This window comes from Pomacea canaliculata, linkage group LG9, assembly GCF_003073045.1.
Source record: "Pomacea canaliculata isolate SZHN2017 linkage group LG9, ASM307304v1, whole genome shotgun sequence".
Taxonomy (NCBI): Eukaryota; Metazoa; Mollusca; class Gastropoda; order Architaenioglossa; family Ampullariidae; genus Pomacea; species Pomacea canaliculata.
In genome coordinates, this window is record NC_037598.1 from 17,474,555 (window position 1) to 17,492,410 (window position 17,856).

Below are 17,856 nucleotides of genomic sequence, written 5' to 3' on the forward strand. Positions count from 1 at the left end.
AAGTGATGGATGGAAAACTTTCAAGAAAGACCTCTGCTTTGATGGCAGATAAATTCTGTCTTGCTTTTTGTAGAGGACAGTTTGTCTTTTTTGGAACATTTGTGTGACAAGTGGTTGAGTAGGTAGAAGACTTACATATCAGGTTCATCAGACAATCTTCATTTAGCGAAGACAAGTGTGAAATGCTGTTGTCTAGCCTTGAAGGTATTAAACCTTACATGTTTGAACCTGGTGAATGTAAAAATTCAAAGGTCAAAACACAATATGCTCAGGAAGCAGACAGCAAAGAACCACATGGTAAGCATTGTTGATATTCATCAAATTTTGCAAGCTGCAAGTGACCATTACAATTTGTGCTTGTCTTTTTACTTACCTACTGTCACAAAAGCCTCAAGTGTGAAAATTTACCACCAGCACTGACTTGCACATTTATATGAGTATAGCTGCTGACATGGTTGTTGGTGTAAATAACAGAAAAAGAGAAGATTTTGCCCCGGCAAATTAAAAAAAAATTGAAAAGCAGAAACACATTTTTGGGAATACTGTTGCAGATATTCTTCATTTGCTATGTGCACATTACTAACATTTTGTGTCACCAGTTACAGCTATAATACTATGGCTGAAAAGTTGAATTTGAAGTCCATTTATTATATGAAAACTTCAGGTATTCATGCAGCTACTCTATTGTTAGACAAGGAAAAGCATGCTTTTGTTTAGCAGGCATGGTTCCTGGAAGAAGACACTTTCACGCTATCTGAAAACTCTCTTGTTCGGCATATATATCTTTAAGGAGCAAGGAGGCTAAGATTTTGAATGCTATGTACTCTGTTATTGTGAGTTTCCCTTACAGATGTGAGCTGTAGTAGCATCCTTGATCTTCTGGGGAACCATTCATTCCAATATGGTTTGGAAGAATTGGGTCAGCCGCATCAGTAAAGTTTCACCACCTACTTTGTACAGCTTAGCAAGATGGCATCTGATCCTGAAACTTTTCCACAAAACATCTGTCTAATGGCGTTAGTGACTTCCTTATCTGTGGGATCATGATGGTCTCCAGTTGGGGCAGATACTCTTTTGCCACAGCTGGACACCAACCTTGACCAGCCATGGCTTCGACATTAATGAAGCAGTTCAGACTCTGTCAAAGTGGTTGGTCAATCTTTTCAGAATGTGCTGTTTGTCCCATTTGCTTTGAAGAAAGAAGGTCCAGAAGACTGTGGACCACACACTGATCTGAGCTTTAGGCCATCTTGTTATCCTTGCTGCACATTCACAGAGCAGAACTTAATCATCTCAGACTTGCTATCTGCTCTCCACTGTGTCACTCTGGACCAGAATAAATTACATGTCATCCTTCCCTGTCTTTCTGACCACATACAGTCCTTTGCTTGGAGCAGCAGGAGGTCTCAGTAGACATAATATGGGACACATCTATACCATGCAGTCCCACCTTTTTGTGAGGTGAAACTCCACATTTGTACTTGATGCCATGGAATTTTTACTGTTATAGATGTTTTAATTACTTTTCATTACAATTTTTTTTACAACAGGCTCTTTGTTTTCCTTGTTTGTCCATCCCTTTGGCAGCTATTTTTGGTAATTCTTAAAGATAAGGCTTTATCATCAGATTTAAGTTTTTTTTATGTTCTGTTAGATTTTGGTTTAAGTTTGTGGTATAATATTGGCCTTTTACGCTGCAATACCCTTTTTACATATTACCTACCATTTTATGTTATTCTTTTTCTTTAACTTCCTCTGCACATGGTGCCAGGTAAGGTTTACAGTTGAACTCCTCTTATGTGTGTCATATGCTTCAGCAAGTTTGTCAATTTTTTTTTAAATTGGCTTTTTTTCTTATTTAGACATATTCCTCTGATGGTTATTTTATTCTTCCTGAATACGGTAAATATATATATTTCAGGTTAAAATCTTTAAATTAATACATATATTCTAGTTGTATTGGTGGGTTTTTTTTATTTTTGAGGGCACTATGCAGTTTTTTAACCATTTATTTGTTCTTTCTGCATTATGTGTTATGTTTATTTGCATAGACTAGGCCCTTTTATATCTATTTCTCAATTTTCCTGCCATAATATAACCCCTACTGCTAACACAGCATTAAAAAACTAACAATTATAACATAGGGGTTAAATGTTTTCACATAAAATCCCAAGTCCTAGTAAGAATTGGGATTAACACCAAGGATTAATTAGTCTTATTAGGTGATACATCTTTGTTTTTTGGGGGTGGTGGTGGTAAAAGTTTGTCATATTAAGCAAGTGTTGAATGAATTGTCAGTTGTTAATTTTTTTTATTTTTATCTGACCCATGCATTTTGTTTCAGCTTGTTGCCCTAAAAATTCATATGGACCAACATGCAAAGAATGTACAGGAGGCATTGAACGACCTTGCAGAGGAAATGGTAGATGTGACGTAAGAAATTACCTTTCTATCATAAAAATGTAGATGTAGTGTTACTATTAATAACTGTTAGTTAATATCCCTGGACTGTTCGCAGACGATTTTTTTTTAGTCAACTACTAGAACGAGGCTGGTCGGTACAAAGCTTCTGGCTTAACCACCGTGGTTTAGCAAATGACTTCAATGGCTGTGTCAGCAAAGTCTGCAAGAGTAACAACTATAAAGAAATACCCAAAAGGTGGTTCATACTGCTGCTTGGTAGAATGCAACTGTGCAAGTATCAAATCTTTAGGTGAAAGTTTTTTTCGCTTCCACGAGCAGGTATATTGAAAGAGCAGGACAAGTGGTGGGCGGCTCTCATTCATGCTACAGGCCTTTCAGACAAAAGTTTCAATCCGTTGAGAGCCAAGATTTCTTCAAGCCACCACCACTATCTTGAATGTGTAACAAGAAATCACCATACTGAAAGCACTATAAAATACCAAATTTTGAGCAAAAATAAATATAGAAAACAAGCCAAGCTATGTTACCTATACAAGCGGATTTTGTATAAGCGAAAGACCAATGTGAAGCATATATGCAAACACTTCAGTTATTGTAGATGTCTGTCTTAATGTGCGTTTCGTATTATTTATCATTTAATAAGAAAGATTTCAGACTAGTGAAGCAAATACTTTTGTGTTCTCAATAGGAAAAAGTTTGGTTACTAGTGCAACAAAGCAATGCTTTTAAGGTAACCATTGTGGGACTCACAGAGGTATAATGAACCGGGTTTAGAGTAATGCAGATGCTTGAGAGCCACAAACTGTTTTTTGGTGGCAAGCATTCTATAGAGGAGGATGGGGTTGGATTCCTTGTCAGGAAAAAGGTGGTGAGGGTGGTTCTCAGTAGGTTCCCTAACTTAAGAAGGCTAATCTCCATCCCACTCACTGCAGAGCCCCACTATATGACCATCATACAGTTGTACACTCTCACCTCTGTCCATGGGAATGGGGAAATGGAACTGTTCTGTGAAGAGTGGGAAGTGGAAAAACCATAAGCTGAGGCCTACAGAAAAGTCAACCGTGATATTTGGCAAGGCATGAAGGCAGCCCAGTAAACCAGAATTGAGGACAGATGCAGTAAGATCAATAAGAGGGTGGTCTGGAGCAACAACTTCAAGGCCTTCTGCCTACTCAAGACCCTTACCAATGAGGACCAGTAGAGAACGTCCACAATCAACGACAGCAAGGGTTGCCTGCTCTTGGATGACAAAGCTGTCCTACACCATTAGATGGAGTTCAGCAACAAGCTTCACATCTTACTGCTGTTGATGGACCCCAACATTCTCAAGGAAAATCAGGAAAAGAATGAAAACCCAGATAACCTGCAAGTCCTAAGAGAGAATGGGCAAACAGGCAATTCATAGTTTGAAGGGAGGAAAGTCTCTTGAGGTAAGCAATGTCCTGGTGGAGTTGATCAAAAGTGGTGGGGAAGGGATAGTGAAGGCACTCACCACACTGTCATCACTCTGGAAGATCTGAGCAACCTAGCAATGGTCACTAGAATAGATGCACTGGTCATACCCCTGCCTAAAAAGGGAAATGCGAGGCAGTGATCTTTATGAACTTTATTATTATTAAAAAGGTAGGGCTTTACCATCAAATTTAAGGATTTGAAGTTTTTGATAGGTTCTGTTTCAGGTTCTGATTTAATGGTGGCCTTTTAGGCTACAACACCCTTTTGAATATTACCTACCCTTTTTACGTTATTCTTTTTCCTTGTGTTGGTTTATATTGTTAGTGGTATTGTTGCTTTTCACCCTGTTCAAGTAATGCAGCTGTCTCTTGTGGTGATAAAACCTTAGTTGCTGGCATGGCATAAAACTCAGACAACTAACCTTCAGGAGCCACAACACATTTTTCAACTCGCTAATGATACTTCACATTGTTTAATTGCATAAATTAGTTCTGTCCCTTCCCCTAACAGGATTAGGGAATCAGTTCTTCTTGCTTTTGTTTATGATTTGAATTGTATAAAAGTATTGGAGCTTCATCTTTACATGTGCTTCTACTGCGTTTTTCCTTTTCTGATTTGCAACAGGACTTTATATAATGTTATTATGAAGTGCGGACTGATTGGATCTATTGGCTGGATTCCACTCCACTGTGCATCACTTGCTTTGGCATTGACCTTGAGCTTCAGTGACTAAACTGAAGTGATGATCACCCTTTTGCAGTTTCATATGATAGCATTTATTTATATTCTCAAGATTACTAAATATTTTCCCAGTATTCTCCTGATGTCACTAACCTTATTCTCTAGAGACATTACCATTAAATTTACAGTGATCGCCCCTTTACTGCTGAACGCAGCGAGTCCTTTTATTGTTCTTCGTTCTACATCTTTGTTACTTTTGTTACTTTTTTGGTTGACTTGTTCAATATCTTTGTTACTATTTTGTGATTTTATTCTACATATTTGTTAACTTGTTCTACATCTTTCTCACTATTTTGTGATCTTGTTTTACATCTTTGTTACTATTTTGTGATCTTGTTCAGCGCAATGAGTCCGACTTTGGCTGAGATATTGTGCTTTATAAATTCCCACTTATTACTTATTATTTATTTGGTTTGTAGAACCTAAAAATTGTGTTCTTTCCCAAACATTCCAAAAATTTCACTCTCTCTTGTCATGATGAAGATTAAGTTGCTGGCGCAACATAAAATGCAGTCAGATGTTTCTTTGCGGTCACTAGTGTCATTTGACTATCCTTACAGCTTGTATTCAGTCCCTGTGGTAGCACCACTGGGACACTCTGGGCCAGAATAAACTACATGCCATCTTTCCCTGTCTTTCTTATAGCCCTTGTCCCTTGTCTTGGCTGTTCTGTTTGGTGGAAGAAGTTATTCTTTTATGACGTGAACCCCTACTGTTTGCCCTTGGTATCAAGAATACATTTTACACATTTCAGTTAATAGTCCCAGCATCCAGAGTGTTTACTATCACTTTTTTGTTTATGTAATGGCCCTTTAGGAGGCCATAGCTTATTTTTAAAACACTGCTTTTCCCCATTATATCAATCATTTTCCCTTTGTTCTTGTTCAGTGGTTTTATTGTTACATCGTCTGAAAGTCTTGTTTTCTCCAATTTAATGAAATGTGACTTGCCATGATATAACCTTCATTGATAGCTTAGCTTAAAACAAAGCAAACTAAATTTGTCCCTGGTGTTAGGAACATTTTACTGTTTTTAAAAAAAAAAAGTGACTCTTTTGGTCTCATCATGATATAACCTTTGTTGCTGGTATAGTGTAAATCACAAGAGATCCGACAAATAAAAGCAAAACAGCAATGTCCACATTATTTGGAGGTTTCTGTAGCTGTAGATTATCAGACAGTCTGTACTTGCTATTACATGTATTTACAAATCCAGGCATCTAAGTTGAGCTAATCTTTATATGGGTATGGAGACTAAATATATAAATTATTGTTGCAGGGAGAAGGAACACGAGAAGGCTCAGGCAAATGTAAATGTAGTGCTGGTTACAAAGGAAAGACTTGTGATGAATGTTCAGATGGTTATTTTGAAGAAGTGAAAAATGATACAGACACCATTTGTAAAGGTAAGGATGGTAACTTCTTGTTTCCTCTGTCCATAAGCAGCAGCAGAATTTAAACTTAGGGTGGTGCTTTGTATTGTAGAGGCCATCAAGGATGCAATATTCTTTACATTCTTATTTCTTGCGATTATGTGATTTTTATATAGGGTGTTGAGGTGTGTGTGTGCATTTGCATGTTTTTGTGTCCTTTTTTTCTGTTGTCTCCAGTCCTCTGGGTGTAGGTATTTTGTTTGCTTGTACTGTACATGCACAAGGGATAAAGAGTGAAAGTTAGGTCATAGAACTCTGAACTTTGGCATTTCAACTTTGTCAAAATAAGAATTGTGGTTGTAATAAATAGCTAGAATAACTTCCTCCCACCAAACAGAATAGCCAAGACAAGAGCTTTAAGACAAGGAAAGATGACATGTAGCCAGACCTGGTGTTATGTTTGTGATCTCATGTTTCTGTTTTGGGGTATTTTTATGTAAATATGTAGACACACATATATATGCTACATCATGGCACCCAAGGAACTTTCTCGTGCTAAAAGCTAAGGAAGGAGAAAAACAGTAAGAAAACAACTGAATGAAAAAGAATTATTGCCTGAATGAGAGAGGCATACGTGTGTCTGAATAAGGACATGATTAAGTCGATGGTATCAACGAGGCCATTAAAGCAGCTGATGTAGTAAAAGGAGTTAAAATGTTAAATGGTAACAAATCAAAGAAGTAAAATGATGGAAGAGATGAGAAGTTATTATTGGTATAGAAAAGGGATAAACAGATAGCCAGAAACAAATCCAACCATTAGCATTTGAACTTAGCTTCGTGGCCTGGGTTTGTTTTTTGTTGTTTTTCTTTAAGCCAGAGCATACAAAGCTGGATATACTGAAAGTGAAAGATAGGCAAATATGTGTGATTTTTCTTTAAATATTTAAATACTTTTCATAATCTCTTGTCATGCTGCAAAGATATCCTAATCACATTATGCCATTATACCTGATTTAAACATACATTAAAACCATATGAAATATATTTTCAGTTTGTCATATTTCCTGCAAAAATAAGTGCAATGCATATGGTCGACAAGGCTGTGAAGAGTGTAAAGATGGGTGGACTTACAATAAAGATTTAGGCTGTCAAGGTAAGACTTTAATAGTTAATTCAAGTGGTAACTTTTGTGTAACATCTTTGTGTCTCTTAAGTGGATTCATTTTATATTGGAAGTCCCTGATGAGTTGTGACCAACACACCTTTTTAGCCTGGACTTCTCTTGATGGGGAGTTGGTGTGGGCCACACCAACCAATCGGCTGGTCATTCAGTGCCCTAGCTTTGCTAGAAGGCTGCAGTCAGGTTCAGTCTGGTCTTTATATCTGAAGGCCAGAGTATATTCTGTCTTTATTGTGTTTGTCTGCTGCATTCGACACTATCAACCACTCTCTGCTCCTTCATAGACTACACACCATCTACGGAATTTCTGGACCTGCACTATCATGGTTCAACTACCATCTCACTGATAGGACACAGACTGTGTTCGTTGATAGTCAAACATCTCACCCTGCTCCACTTTCTTGCGGTGTCCCTCAAAGCTCAGTACTTGGCCCAATTGTGTTCATTCTGTATATGAAACCACTTTCATTTTCCATCCAGTCTCACAAGGTTTCTTATCAATCATGTGCTGGTGACACACTACAGTACTGCTCCACTCCACGGGGGTGAACACGGTTCACGGAGGCGGCAAGACGTGTTTTTGAGTGCTCTCTTTCTTCGACAGTTATTTCTACTTGTTGTATTGCAATTTGACCAGATTCATAGTGAGTAAAGTGTGCTACAAGTATGCCTTCAGACAATCTTGTTTTTCGAAGAGTTTGTGGATCTTTTACACCAATATTCGTCAGCTTTATGCTGAAGAGAGTAAAACTAAAACTGTCTGTGCGGGTCGCCATGCTTACGTTGAAGTCCCGAACAGACGCTGCGGTGATCGGTCTGTTGCTCTCGTTTTTATTAATGTTATGTGGAGATGTGGAGCCAAACCCTGGTCCCACTGGTAAAGACAATAGACAAACAAGACTAGCTACTGTCAGCGCAAGAAGTGCAAGTGCAGACAGGGCAGATAGTGGTGCAGTACACACCGAGACTCAGCACAGTGCAGAGCCGACCTTGTCGGATGTTATGTCAATGCTGGTGAATATGAACGCAAAATTCGATGAAGTCAAGGATGATGTCAAAAAGCTAAAAGACTCAAGCTCGACCCTCGAAGCGCAAATGAAAGAACTGCGGCAGGCAAAATCTTGTGATTCAGCGCGAGCTCCAACAACTCAAAGCAGAAACCGATTGTCTACAGAAAAAGCTAAACGAGGTGGACAGGAAGATTGACGATTTAGAAAGTAGAACAAAGAGAAATAATCTTTTGTTCTTCGGCTTTCCTAAGAAAGCCAACGAAACGACAGACGACTGTGAAGCCAGCGTGAGTTCTTTTTTGAAACACGAACTTGAAATTCCAGACACAATAGAGTTTGATCGGGTACATAGACTGAACAACAGGAACGACGCACCCATCATCGCCAGATTTACATTTTACAAAGACAGAGTAAAGGTCATGAAAGCTAAGTACAAATTAAAAGGATCAAAAATTATTATTGGAGAAGACTTATCATCGCGGGTGCGTGAAATGAGGAAACTACTGATCCCACACATGAAGAAAGCGAGAAGTGAAGGAAAGAGGGTGAAAATGGTTTTTGATCACCTATATATTGATGGGAAGAAATTCTATGCTGATACAGACGGTGCCCTTACTGAACAAAGATAGGATTCTGGCCGCCCTGCAAATCATTCCGCTTCAACTGGTAAAGGAGACGAACGTCCATCGAGTAAGCCTGGTGTTGCTCGTTGGTCGTGGGAGAGTGTTTATAAGTCTAAGGACATTAACCCCAACGAAGATAGACAAAAACAAAAGAGAGTTACATCCCTTGATTGTGGAAATGGAAGCAGTGGTGATGATTCAAGTGCTGGCATACACAATAAACTTTCCTTTCTACATTGGAATGTATGTGGACTGCAAGGTAAACTAACGAACAACGATTTCCTATCCTTCATAATGGCATTTGACCTTATTTGCCTTGTAGAAACATTTATGGAAAACTTTACTTCTACAATATTTTCAAATTATCACTGTTTCTACAAACCGGCTGTTAAATTTAATAACCAAGGTCGTCGTTCGGGAGGTCTGTTATGTCTAATTAACAATAACCTGATACCATATATTACAAAAATAGACACAAATTTTCATAATTTGATTGTTTTTCGAATTAACAAAATCTTATTTAATCTTGATAAAGATATTATCTATATATGTGCATATGTACCACCTGAAGGCTCTCCCTTTTACCCATACTTTGGTATTATCAATGGTTTTTCCATTATTGAAGAATGCATGGTGGAGTGTATGCAAAAAAATGGGGATATGTATGTCATTATAGCTGGAGATTTGAATGGTCGGACTGGGTGCTTGAACAATAATGATTCTACTGATGCTGACTTTGTCACAGAGTTACTTGTACCTGATAGCCATTCTGTCAAGTCAGATAGACTTTCACATGACCCAGTGGTCAATCAGTATGGGAAGCTTTTACTTAATCTATGTGCCTCTTTTGAGCTTTATATTTTGAATGGTGTATGTCATGGCGACCGTGATGGTTGCTACACCTACATTGCTGATTCAGGACATAGTGTTAATGATTACTTTTTAATGTCAAAAGAACTATTTTACACTCATAATGAAGCTATCTCACTGTTTGTTAAACAGAGATTTGATTCTGATCATATGCCTGTAAATTTGCAGTTAAATATGACAGATAGGGAACTGACAGGGAAGTCATGTGAAGTAAAAAAGAAACATACACTAAAAACATTCTTTGCCTGGGATAATAATAATGCCTCTAAATTTATAACTAATATGAATAAAGAAGAGACTATATATAGTTTAAATCAGGCAATCCAATTGATAGACACAGACATAAATGGGGCTCTAGACCTATTTAATGGCTGTATTAAGGAAAATACTAAGTGTATGGAGAAATGTATCAATATTTGTAAAAAAGAAGAAACAGACAATTGGTTTGATCATGAATGTAAAAAAGAAGACAGTTAGTATGGAAAGCCCTTAAAACATTTAGAAAAACACTTCATGAGGATGACAGACATACATATTGTAAAAGAAGAAGAGAATATAAGAACTTACTGAAAAGAAAAAAGAAGTTATTTAATGAATCAATAATACAAAAGTTAAAGTCTGCCATAAAAAACCAACAAATGTTTTGGACCACACTACATAATATGTCTGCAAAGCGTAGTAATTACAACAACAAGATTTCCCTTGATACCTGGTATCAACACTTCAAAAAACTACTTGAGAAAGACATTGGCTGCTCTAATAATGATACACCAGAAGTTAACGACAACATTTTTGACCGACCAATTTCAAAAGAAGAAGTATTGCATGCTCTACGAAGAATTAAGAATAATAAAGCTGCCGGCCCAGATATGATAATTGGTGAACTCTTAAAACATTCATGCTCTATTGTAGTTGATTTTTTCCATAAATTTTTCAACAAGGGTGTTTTTCCAGAAAAATGGACAGAGTCACTAATGATAACTTTATTTAAAAAAGGAGATAGGAATAACCCTAACAACTATAGGGGTATTTCCATTTGTGATGTAGCTAGCAAAGTGTATGGTTTCATAATTAACAGCAGACTACATGAGTGGATGGATGAAAAACAGGTTGTGGGGGAATGCCAAGCAGGTTTTAGGAAGGGATACTCAACTGTGGATCATATGTTTACTCTATTGGGTTTGATTCAAAAACAGTTTGCTCTCAATCGTAAGTTATACGTAGCATTTATTGACTTTGAAAAAGCGTTCGACTCAGTTAACAGACATTTACTATGGCACGTTTTGTTAAAAAACGGGATCCCAAGTAAGCTGTTTAAATCTATTAAAGCCATGTATAATAATGTAAAAGTAAGAATCAGCTGTGGAGCACAGCTAACTGACTACATAAACTGTACAAAGGGGGTAAAGCAAGGGGATGTGTGTAGTCCTGTATTATTCTCTCTCTTTATCAATGAAATGGCAATCAAGATAATCCAGAACGGAAAGCATGGAGCCTCCTTATCTCTAGATTACTTAGAACTGTTTATATTACTATTTGCAGATGATGTTGTCTTGATAGCTGAAACAGTGATTGGGCTGCAAAACCAGTTAAATAACTTAAGTATAGCTGCATCTACCTTGGACCTAAATGTGAATCTAGATAAAAGTAATATTGTAGTCTTTCGCAAAGGAGGGTTTTTAGGAACTAGAGAACGTTGGACTTATAACAGCACTGTAATGCCTGTTGTTAATGTATACAAATATCTTGGATTGTTGTTCACTACTAAGCTTAGCTTCTCGGCTGCATGTCAAGATTTGGCAAACAGAGGAAAAAAGGGCTTACTTTTAATAATGAAAACTCTTAGATCATATAATAACACAAGTGTAGATGTATTTTTGAAACTTTTTGACGCCCAAGGTTCAACCTATCTTGCAGTATGGTGCAGAACTATGGGGATTAGACAAGGCATCTCATTATTGTGAAGAAGTCCACCTTTTTGCCTTAAAACTCTTCCTAGGGCTAGATGGCCGAACCCCAAATGATTTAGTGTATGGTGAACTGCATAGACACCCAATTACAATAAACTCAGTTAATAAATGTGTTCGATATTGGCTGAAAATAGTTAGAATGAACGATGAAAGACTGCCCCGTAAAATCTACAAAATGTTATTTGATTTAGATACAAAAGGTAAATCTAACTGGGTATCTAATATTAAAAGAAAGTTATTTTCATTGGGGTTTGGTTTTGTGTGGTTAAATCAAGGGGTACAATGTGAAAGAATGTTTATAAATAAATTTAAAGAACGACAAGTTTTGTGTAGATGGCAAGAGTGGGAGGACCACATCACTAGTAGTGAGAGATTTTCCTTTTATGCTACTTATGGGATTTCAGGAGCTGTCAAGAAATATTTACAATTAGACCTTGATTATTATTTGTTGACAATTCTTGCTAAATTTCGGATGGGTGTATCTAATATTGCTGTTCATTATTTTAGATATAGAAGATATAATTCACTTGACCTTTTATGTCCATTATGTAAATTAAGTGAGGAAGATGAAGTTCATTTTGTTTTGTGTTGTGAAGCCCTACATCATTTTAGAATAAGATGCTTACATAAAAAATGGTATACTAGTCCAAATAAATTTAAAATGAGTTTGCTACTAGCCTCATCAAATGAAAAAGTTGTTAAAAATCTGCATTGTTTCTCCTCCATGCCTTCCAGTTTAGAAAATCTACAATTGAAGGCAAATAAGCAGTTATGAATGTATTTTCCTTCTTTTCGTAACTATGTACTGATGTATGAAATATTGTATTATTTTGATGTTACTCCCCCTTCAAAAAGGGCAATGGCCCATTGAATAAACTACTTATGACTCTTATGACTCTATGCTCCACTCCACCAGTTAAATCTCACTCTGCTATTGGCACCATAGCCTGTATAAACAATTGTGTACACCTAATTTTTTTGTTTTGTTTTGGTTTTTTTTACAGAAAAGATTGTTGTCTTTTTGCTCATTGTGAGGATACTAATGTTTTCTTGATTCCAGACATAGATGAATGCTTCAGCGAACCATGTGAGAAAAACCAATACTGCGCAAATACCCAGGGATCTTATGAATGCCTGAGTAGGTTTGCAAACTTTTGTATTCATTTGTATTGAGAATGTTTCCCATTAATCACGCGAGGGTTTTTTTTTTTTTTATTCTTTGTTTTGTAGTAGTGGTAATTTTTTTCATTTCAGTACTGCAGTTTTGAAGACATTTTATCAGTCGCAAGCAAGGTCAACATTGTATTTTCATTTTCTTTATTGTTATAGCTCACCCCTCTAGTGCAGAGAAAATGAGTATTAGTATTTGCACTTTAAAGGAAGTGGGACAAAAGGCAGACGGATTTTTAAACAAATGAATTTTGCAAATGTCACTTATGTAGAATGGATCACAGAGTCCATACATACCTGTGAGGAAAAACTTGAAAATCACAGCTTAAAAGTTTAAGGCATTTTAACACTGCGATTTAAGTTTTGGGGCAGGAAGTTGGTGAACTGCTACTGTAAATTGTCACCATCTTTAAAGGGATGTGAGCTGTGGCTATAAAGGCTTTTAAGTTCCTGGTCTGAGTAGGAGAATAGATTCCAGAGGTAGCTCTTATCAAGGAGAGAGGGAAAGATTGATGCATGGAGGACCCAGATATTTGACAGACGAAAGGAAGGAATGTAGGACGGGTGATACGGCTACAATTACCTTATCTGACTGCAAGACAGCACAGAACTGTATCATACAGCATTATGTCAGAGAAATTGAAAATGTGAGCAATGTGTAAGTTGTTAAATGTAATGAAACTTTATATTTTGACAAGACTAGTAACCCATTCTTCGATGCAGCAGAGTAATATACTGCCTGCCCATCTAAGCTCTCTGAAAAAAAGTAAAATGAAAAATGCTATAAAGATTTACAGGAAATTCAAAAGCACTAGAAAAATGTTTTTGTAGTTTTTCAAGTCAAAGTTTAGGGCTGCTTTTTATAGCTTGCAGTTTAAAAAACAGGATAAAATTTGTGTAAAAGAAAAATTATTATAGCGGCGAATTCAGATAGTAAGAGTTCTGATACAACAATTTAACTGTATTCATAATAAAACTTAATATTTCATACAAGAGGTTTGAAAGCTATATATATATTACCACAGTTTTGTTTTTTTTTTAATCTCAAACAGACTGCAATGATGCCTGCAATGGATGCTCAGGTTCAGGCCCAGAGAATTGTAACCAGTGCAGTGAAGGATTTTTTCTAAATGGTACTTTGTGTATTGGTAAGTGACTGAATGTTGGAATAATAATAAGCACATTTAAATAGTGCCTTTCCCCAGCACCAATCCAGATTCAAAGCACTTAATAATAGTATCAAAGCAAAGAAGTTTAAGCTGGACTTAAGTATTACATAACTGAAACAAGATTTTACAAAGTGCTATCTAGGTTCACAACAATTGTTGAAATGAATGGTACAAATCACAGACCATGAAGGAAGTGGCAGGATATGGAGACTCATAGTCAACAAAAACTTTGATCGTATCTGCCCATTCCATAAGAAAAAGCAGAAAGCCACAGACAATCCAGCACACAGAGGAACTAAAGGAGAATGTGAATGGACATGTAGTGAGTGTTGTAATTAGGTGTGGTCAAGCCCCCATGGGCCCGGCTTCTAGTGCCGGGGGCGAACACCCAGCCTTTCTCTGGCTGGGTGACAAAGCTGGCCCACCCCTTTTCCTCAGGCTTTTCCTTTTTCTTGCTTCATTGGCCCTTTCATCTATATTCCTTTCCAAAGCGAACATCTCCCTCATATACCACAGTTTTACCTTTCCTTTCTTCTGACTTCACCGGTCCTTCTTCTGTTTTTCCTTCTCCTATTATATCTTTCTTTGAACACCATTTCCTGTCTGCGGCCTCCTTTAGGTCCCCTGCGTTTGCCGTGCAGGGCGACCCGTGTCGGGGGAGGATGGGATCCTGGAGGTTGAGGTCCCTGATGGGCTGCGGCCCATCATACCAACACACCTCTTTGGCCCGGACTTCCCCTAGACGGGAGGTTGGTCGTGCATTGCCCTAGCTTTGCTAGAAGGCTGCGGCCGGGGTCAATCTGGCCTTCATACCTGGAAGGCCAGAGTATATTCCTTGTGTAGCCCTGTTGTGACCCTGCTGGAAATACCCAAGTGGTACCGCTCGGTCGCATCCCCTCGTTGGACTCCGTGGTGGGTGGGGAGCACAAGGAACGAAACGTTTATTCTTTTATCATGGCCAAAAAATTATCCAATCTGGGGAAATGCATTCGAGAAGATGATTCCACTGACAGTGAAGACGAGGTGAGAGATAGTATTGAGGGGGCCTGGCCCCGTTTTTTGGTGGTAGAATGCGCAGAGCAGGACCAACCTCTCTCATCTCTATCACCTTTTGCCATAGCGAAAGGTTTTAAAAACATTTCCAACAATTTTTCTACTATAAGACGTTTGCGCTCTGGACAATTCCTTGTTCAGTGCGCAAATCAAAAAGCTTCTGAAGCCCTACGCCGATGGGACGGTAAACAGTTCGTCGATCGCCCCATAAAAGTTACATCACATCGATCCCTCAACTCTTCGAAAGGGGTCATTCGTTGCCCAGACCTTGCTGGGATGACTGAGACTGACATCAGGTCAGAATTGGCATCTCAGGGGGTCTCAGCAGTACAACGAGTCACACTAAAGAGGGACGGGAAATCTATTCCCACAAACACCTTATTTCTAACCTTCTGTCTACCCAAAATACCCGACTTCATTGAGGTCGGGTACTTACGGGTAAAAGTTTCAATCTTCATTCCATCTCCCTTGCGCTGTTTCAACTGCCAGCGTTATGGTCACGGGGCGAGCTTCTGCAGGTCCCAGGCCCGCTGCTTTCGCTGCGGCGGTACCGGCCATGCGGCAGCTGATTGCTCTTCAAGCGCAAAATGTGCAAACTGTGATGGAGCACCCGTTCGCATCATCTAAAGACTGCCCGAAGTGGAAGGAAGAGGCAGCCATTCAACGCGTACGTGCGGAATCTGGCGTCTCGTACGCTGATGCTCGCCGTCGCGTAGTGGGTGGCTCCTCAGGAACACCTTCTACTTCGAATTCCATATCTTATTCAGCAGCAGTCATAAAGCGACCTTCCACCTCTGTGTCCATACAGACTGACATGACATGGGTCTCCTCAGAAGGCCCTGTTCCTATAACTCAATCTATGCCGCCTCCTCCTCCTCCTCCTCCTCCTCCTCCTCCTCCTGCAAGTTGTGGTGGCGCCCAGTCAACACAGAAAACTAAAGCATCCCAAGCTACACAAGCATCACAGTCAAAGCCTTCCACCTCACCAACCAGAAACACCGTGAGACAGCAAACGCGCAATTCAAAACAACTAAAAAACAAGAATATCACACCACAGACAGACAAGAATACCAAAACAAAACAAAAATCACCTGAAAAATCCACTACATCCGGGACCACCACAGCAGCACCTATACCTGTTCTTAATCGCTTCACTCCTCTTGGCGAGCAGGGGATGGATATGGATGAGCGACGCTTAATGTCGCCTTCTCCTTCCCGCCGTCCCCTGCCCTCTCCTGTATCTTCTCCCTCAGTTACTATGGGGCGATCTACGTCCCTTTCTCACAGGTAACACATGTCTATAATACTTCAATGGAACTGTCGAGGGATCCGAGCAAACTTTGAAGAACTCCGATGCCTAGCTTCTCGCTTTTCTCTTGATGTAATAGCTCTGCAAGAGTGTCACGGACCATCCGCAGACATGCGCATTCTTTCCAAAAACCAATATAAGATCGCTTAAGGGTGGGCGTCCCTCCTTAGAGGCACCAATAATTATTAGAACCAAACACAAGTTTACAAGTAGACAAAATATGCACAGTAATCCACAGTCAATAATAATAACACTTCATCACGTTCACACCATCAAAGTTTACCAAGTCACTGCCGGAATCCACACGGCACCAAGTTAAAGAGTTACAATAATAACACACCATCAAAGTTTAACATGTCACTCAGCCGGAATCCACACGGCATCAAATGAAGAATTGCCATAATAACACACCATCAAAGTTCAACATGTTAATAACCGTTTAGTCCCTGCAGCTCTCCAGTCCCCGGTTTCTTTTAGTCCACTTAAATCCTTTCTTCTACAGTTCAATAAATGATAAAAGAGTGTTTTTACCATACCGATATGTTACTGTCAGGCGGGGTAGAACAATATGCAGCTGGGATAAAACTAAGAGGGAAACCATCCCTCCTCCGGCGGTTAGTTTCAGCTGACCAGGCACCCTCCCTGGTGGTGGTCCGTACGTCCGCGTAAGGAAGGGCAGGGTAGCCCCCTCCTTACTCCGAGTCCACTGCTCCTGCTCGCCCACGTCGGTGTGCAGTTTCTTGGCCCCCAAGACTTTGCACGGCCTGTTGCTCTCACCACAGAGCTCCCACGGCGATGACGCGGACTACAGAAACACGATGTACATCCACAGTAGTACATCTGCACTAGTACATCTCCCGTAATACAGCCACTGTATCACATCCACAGAGATGGTACTACCACAAAGTAGATCCCCCGTAATACATACATATTATCACATCCACAGAGATAGTACAACCACAAAGTACTTCTCCCGTAATACATACATATTATTACGTCCACAGAGATCGTCGAGTCGGTGAATTAAAACCACAAATCCACCAAATTATCATCAGCCGCCCCCTGGCCACTTATGGTCGGGCTTAAATATAACCACCCCAGTCCCTCTAGACCAGGTGTCAGCACTGCCTGGCTCGCACGTGGTCTTCGCTGAATTGCGTCGCAAGCATTTTCTAAAAACAAACCGTCAACACCGGATGTCAACCTTCCCCCATCCCCTCTTGCCCCCTCTACTACGCAGTTGTCCGTTACAAAGAGACTCATCTTCTTCATACAAACTCTTTTTCCTTCAAAGGCTATCGAGTTCTACGTCAAGACTCACCAAATGACGTACCTTCAGGAGGGACTGCTCTTTTTATTCGTTCAAACCTTTTATTTAGCCAGGTTCCACTCAATACTAATCTTCAAGCTGTTGCTGCCCGAGTTTCTCTGTGCAAAACTATCACTATATGCAGTCTTTATCTACCTCCATCAGCTCGGATATCCCGACAGGACCTTGAGAGTCTTTT

General features: G+C 39.2%; 1 protein-coding gene across 4 annotated transcripts in view; it reads left to right on the forward strand.

Annotated features, from left to right (window-relative positions):
• Window positions 1-17,856, forward strand: part of LOC112571643 (cysteine-rich with EGF-like domain protein 2-B) — a 39,628-nt gene that overhangs the window by 10,297 nt on the left and 11,475 nt on the right. For all 4 annotated transcript variants that reach the window (XM_025250795.1, XM_025250797.1, XM_025250798.1 and 1 more), the window contains exons 5-9: window positions 2,345-2,433; window positions 5,899-6,025; window positions 7,046-7,147; window positions 12,708-12,785; window positions 13,870-13,965. In XM_025250795.1, the coding sequence (XP_025106580.1) occupies window positions 2,345-2,433; window positions 5,899-6,025; window positions 7,046-7,147; window positions 12,708-12,785; window positions 13,870-13,965 (492 nt within the window). The remainder of the gene's footprint in view (window positions 1-2,344; window positions 2,434-5,898; window positions 6,026-7,045; window positions 7,148-12,707; window positions 12,786-13,869; window positions 13,966-17,856) is intronic.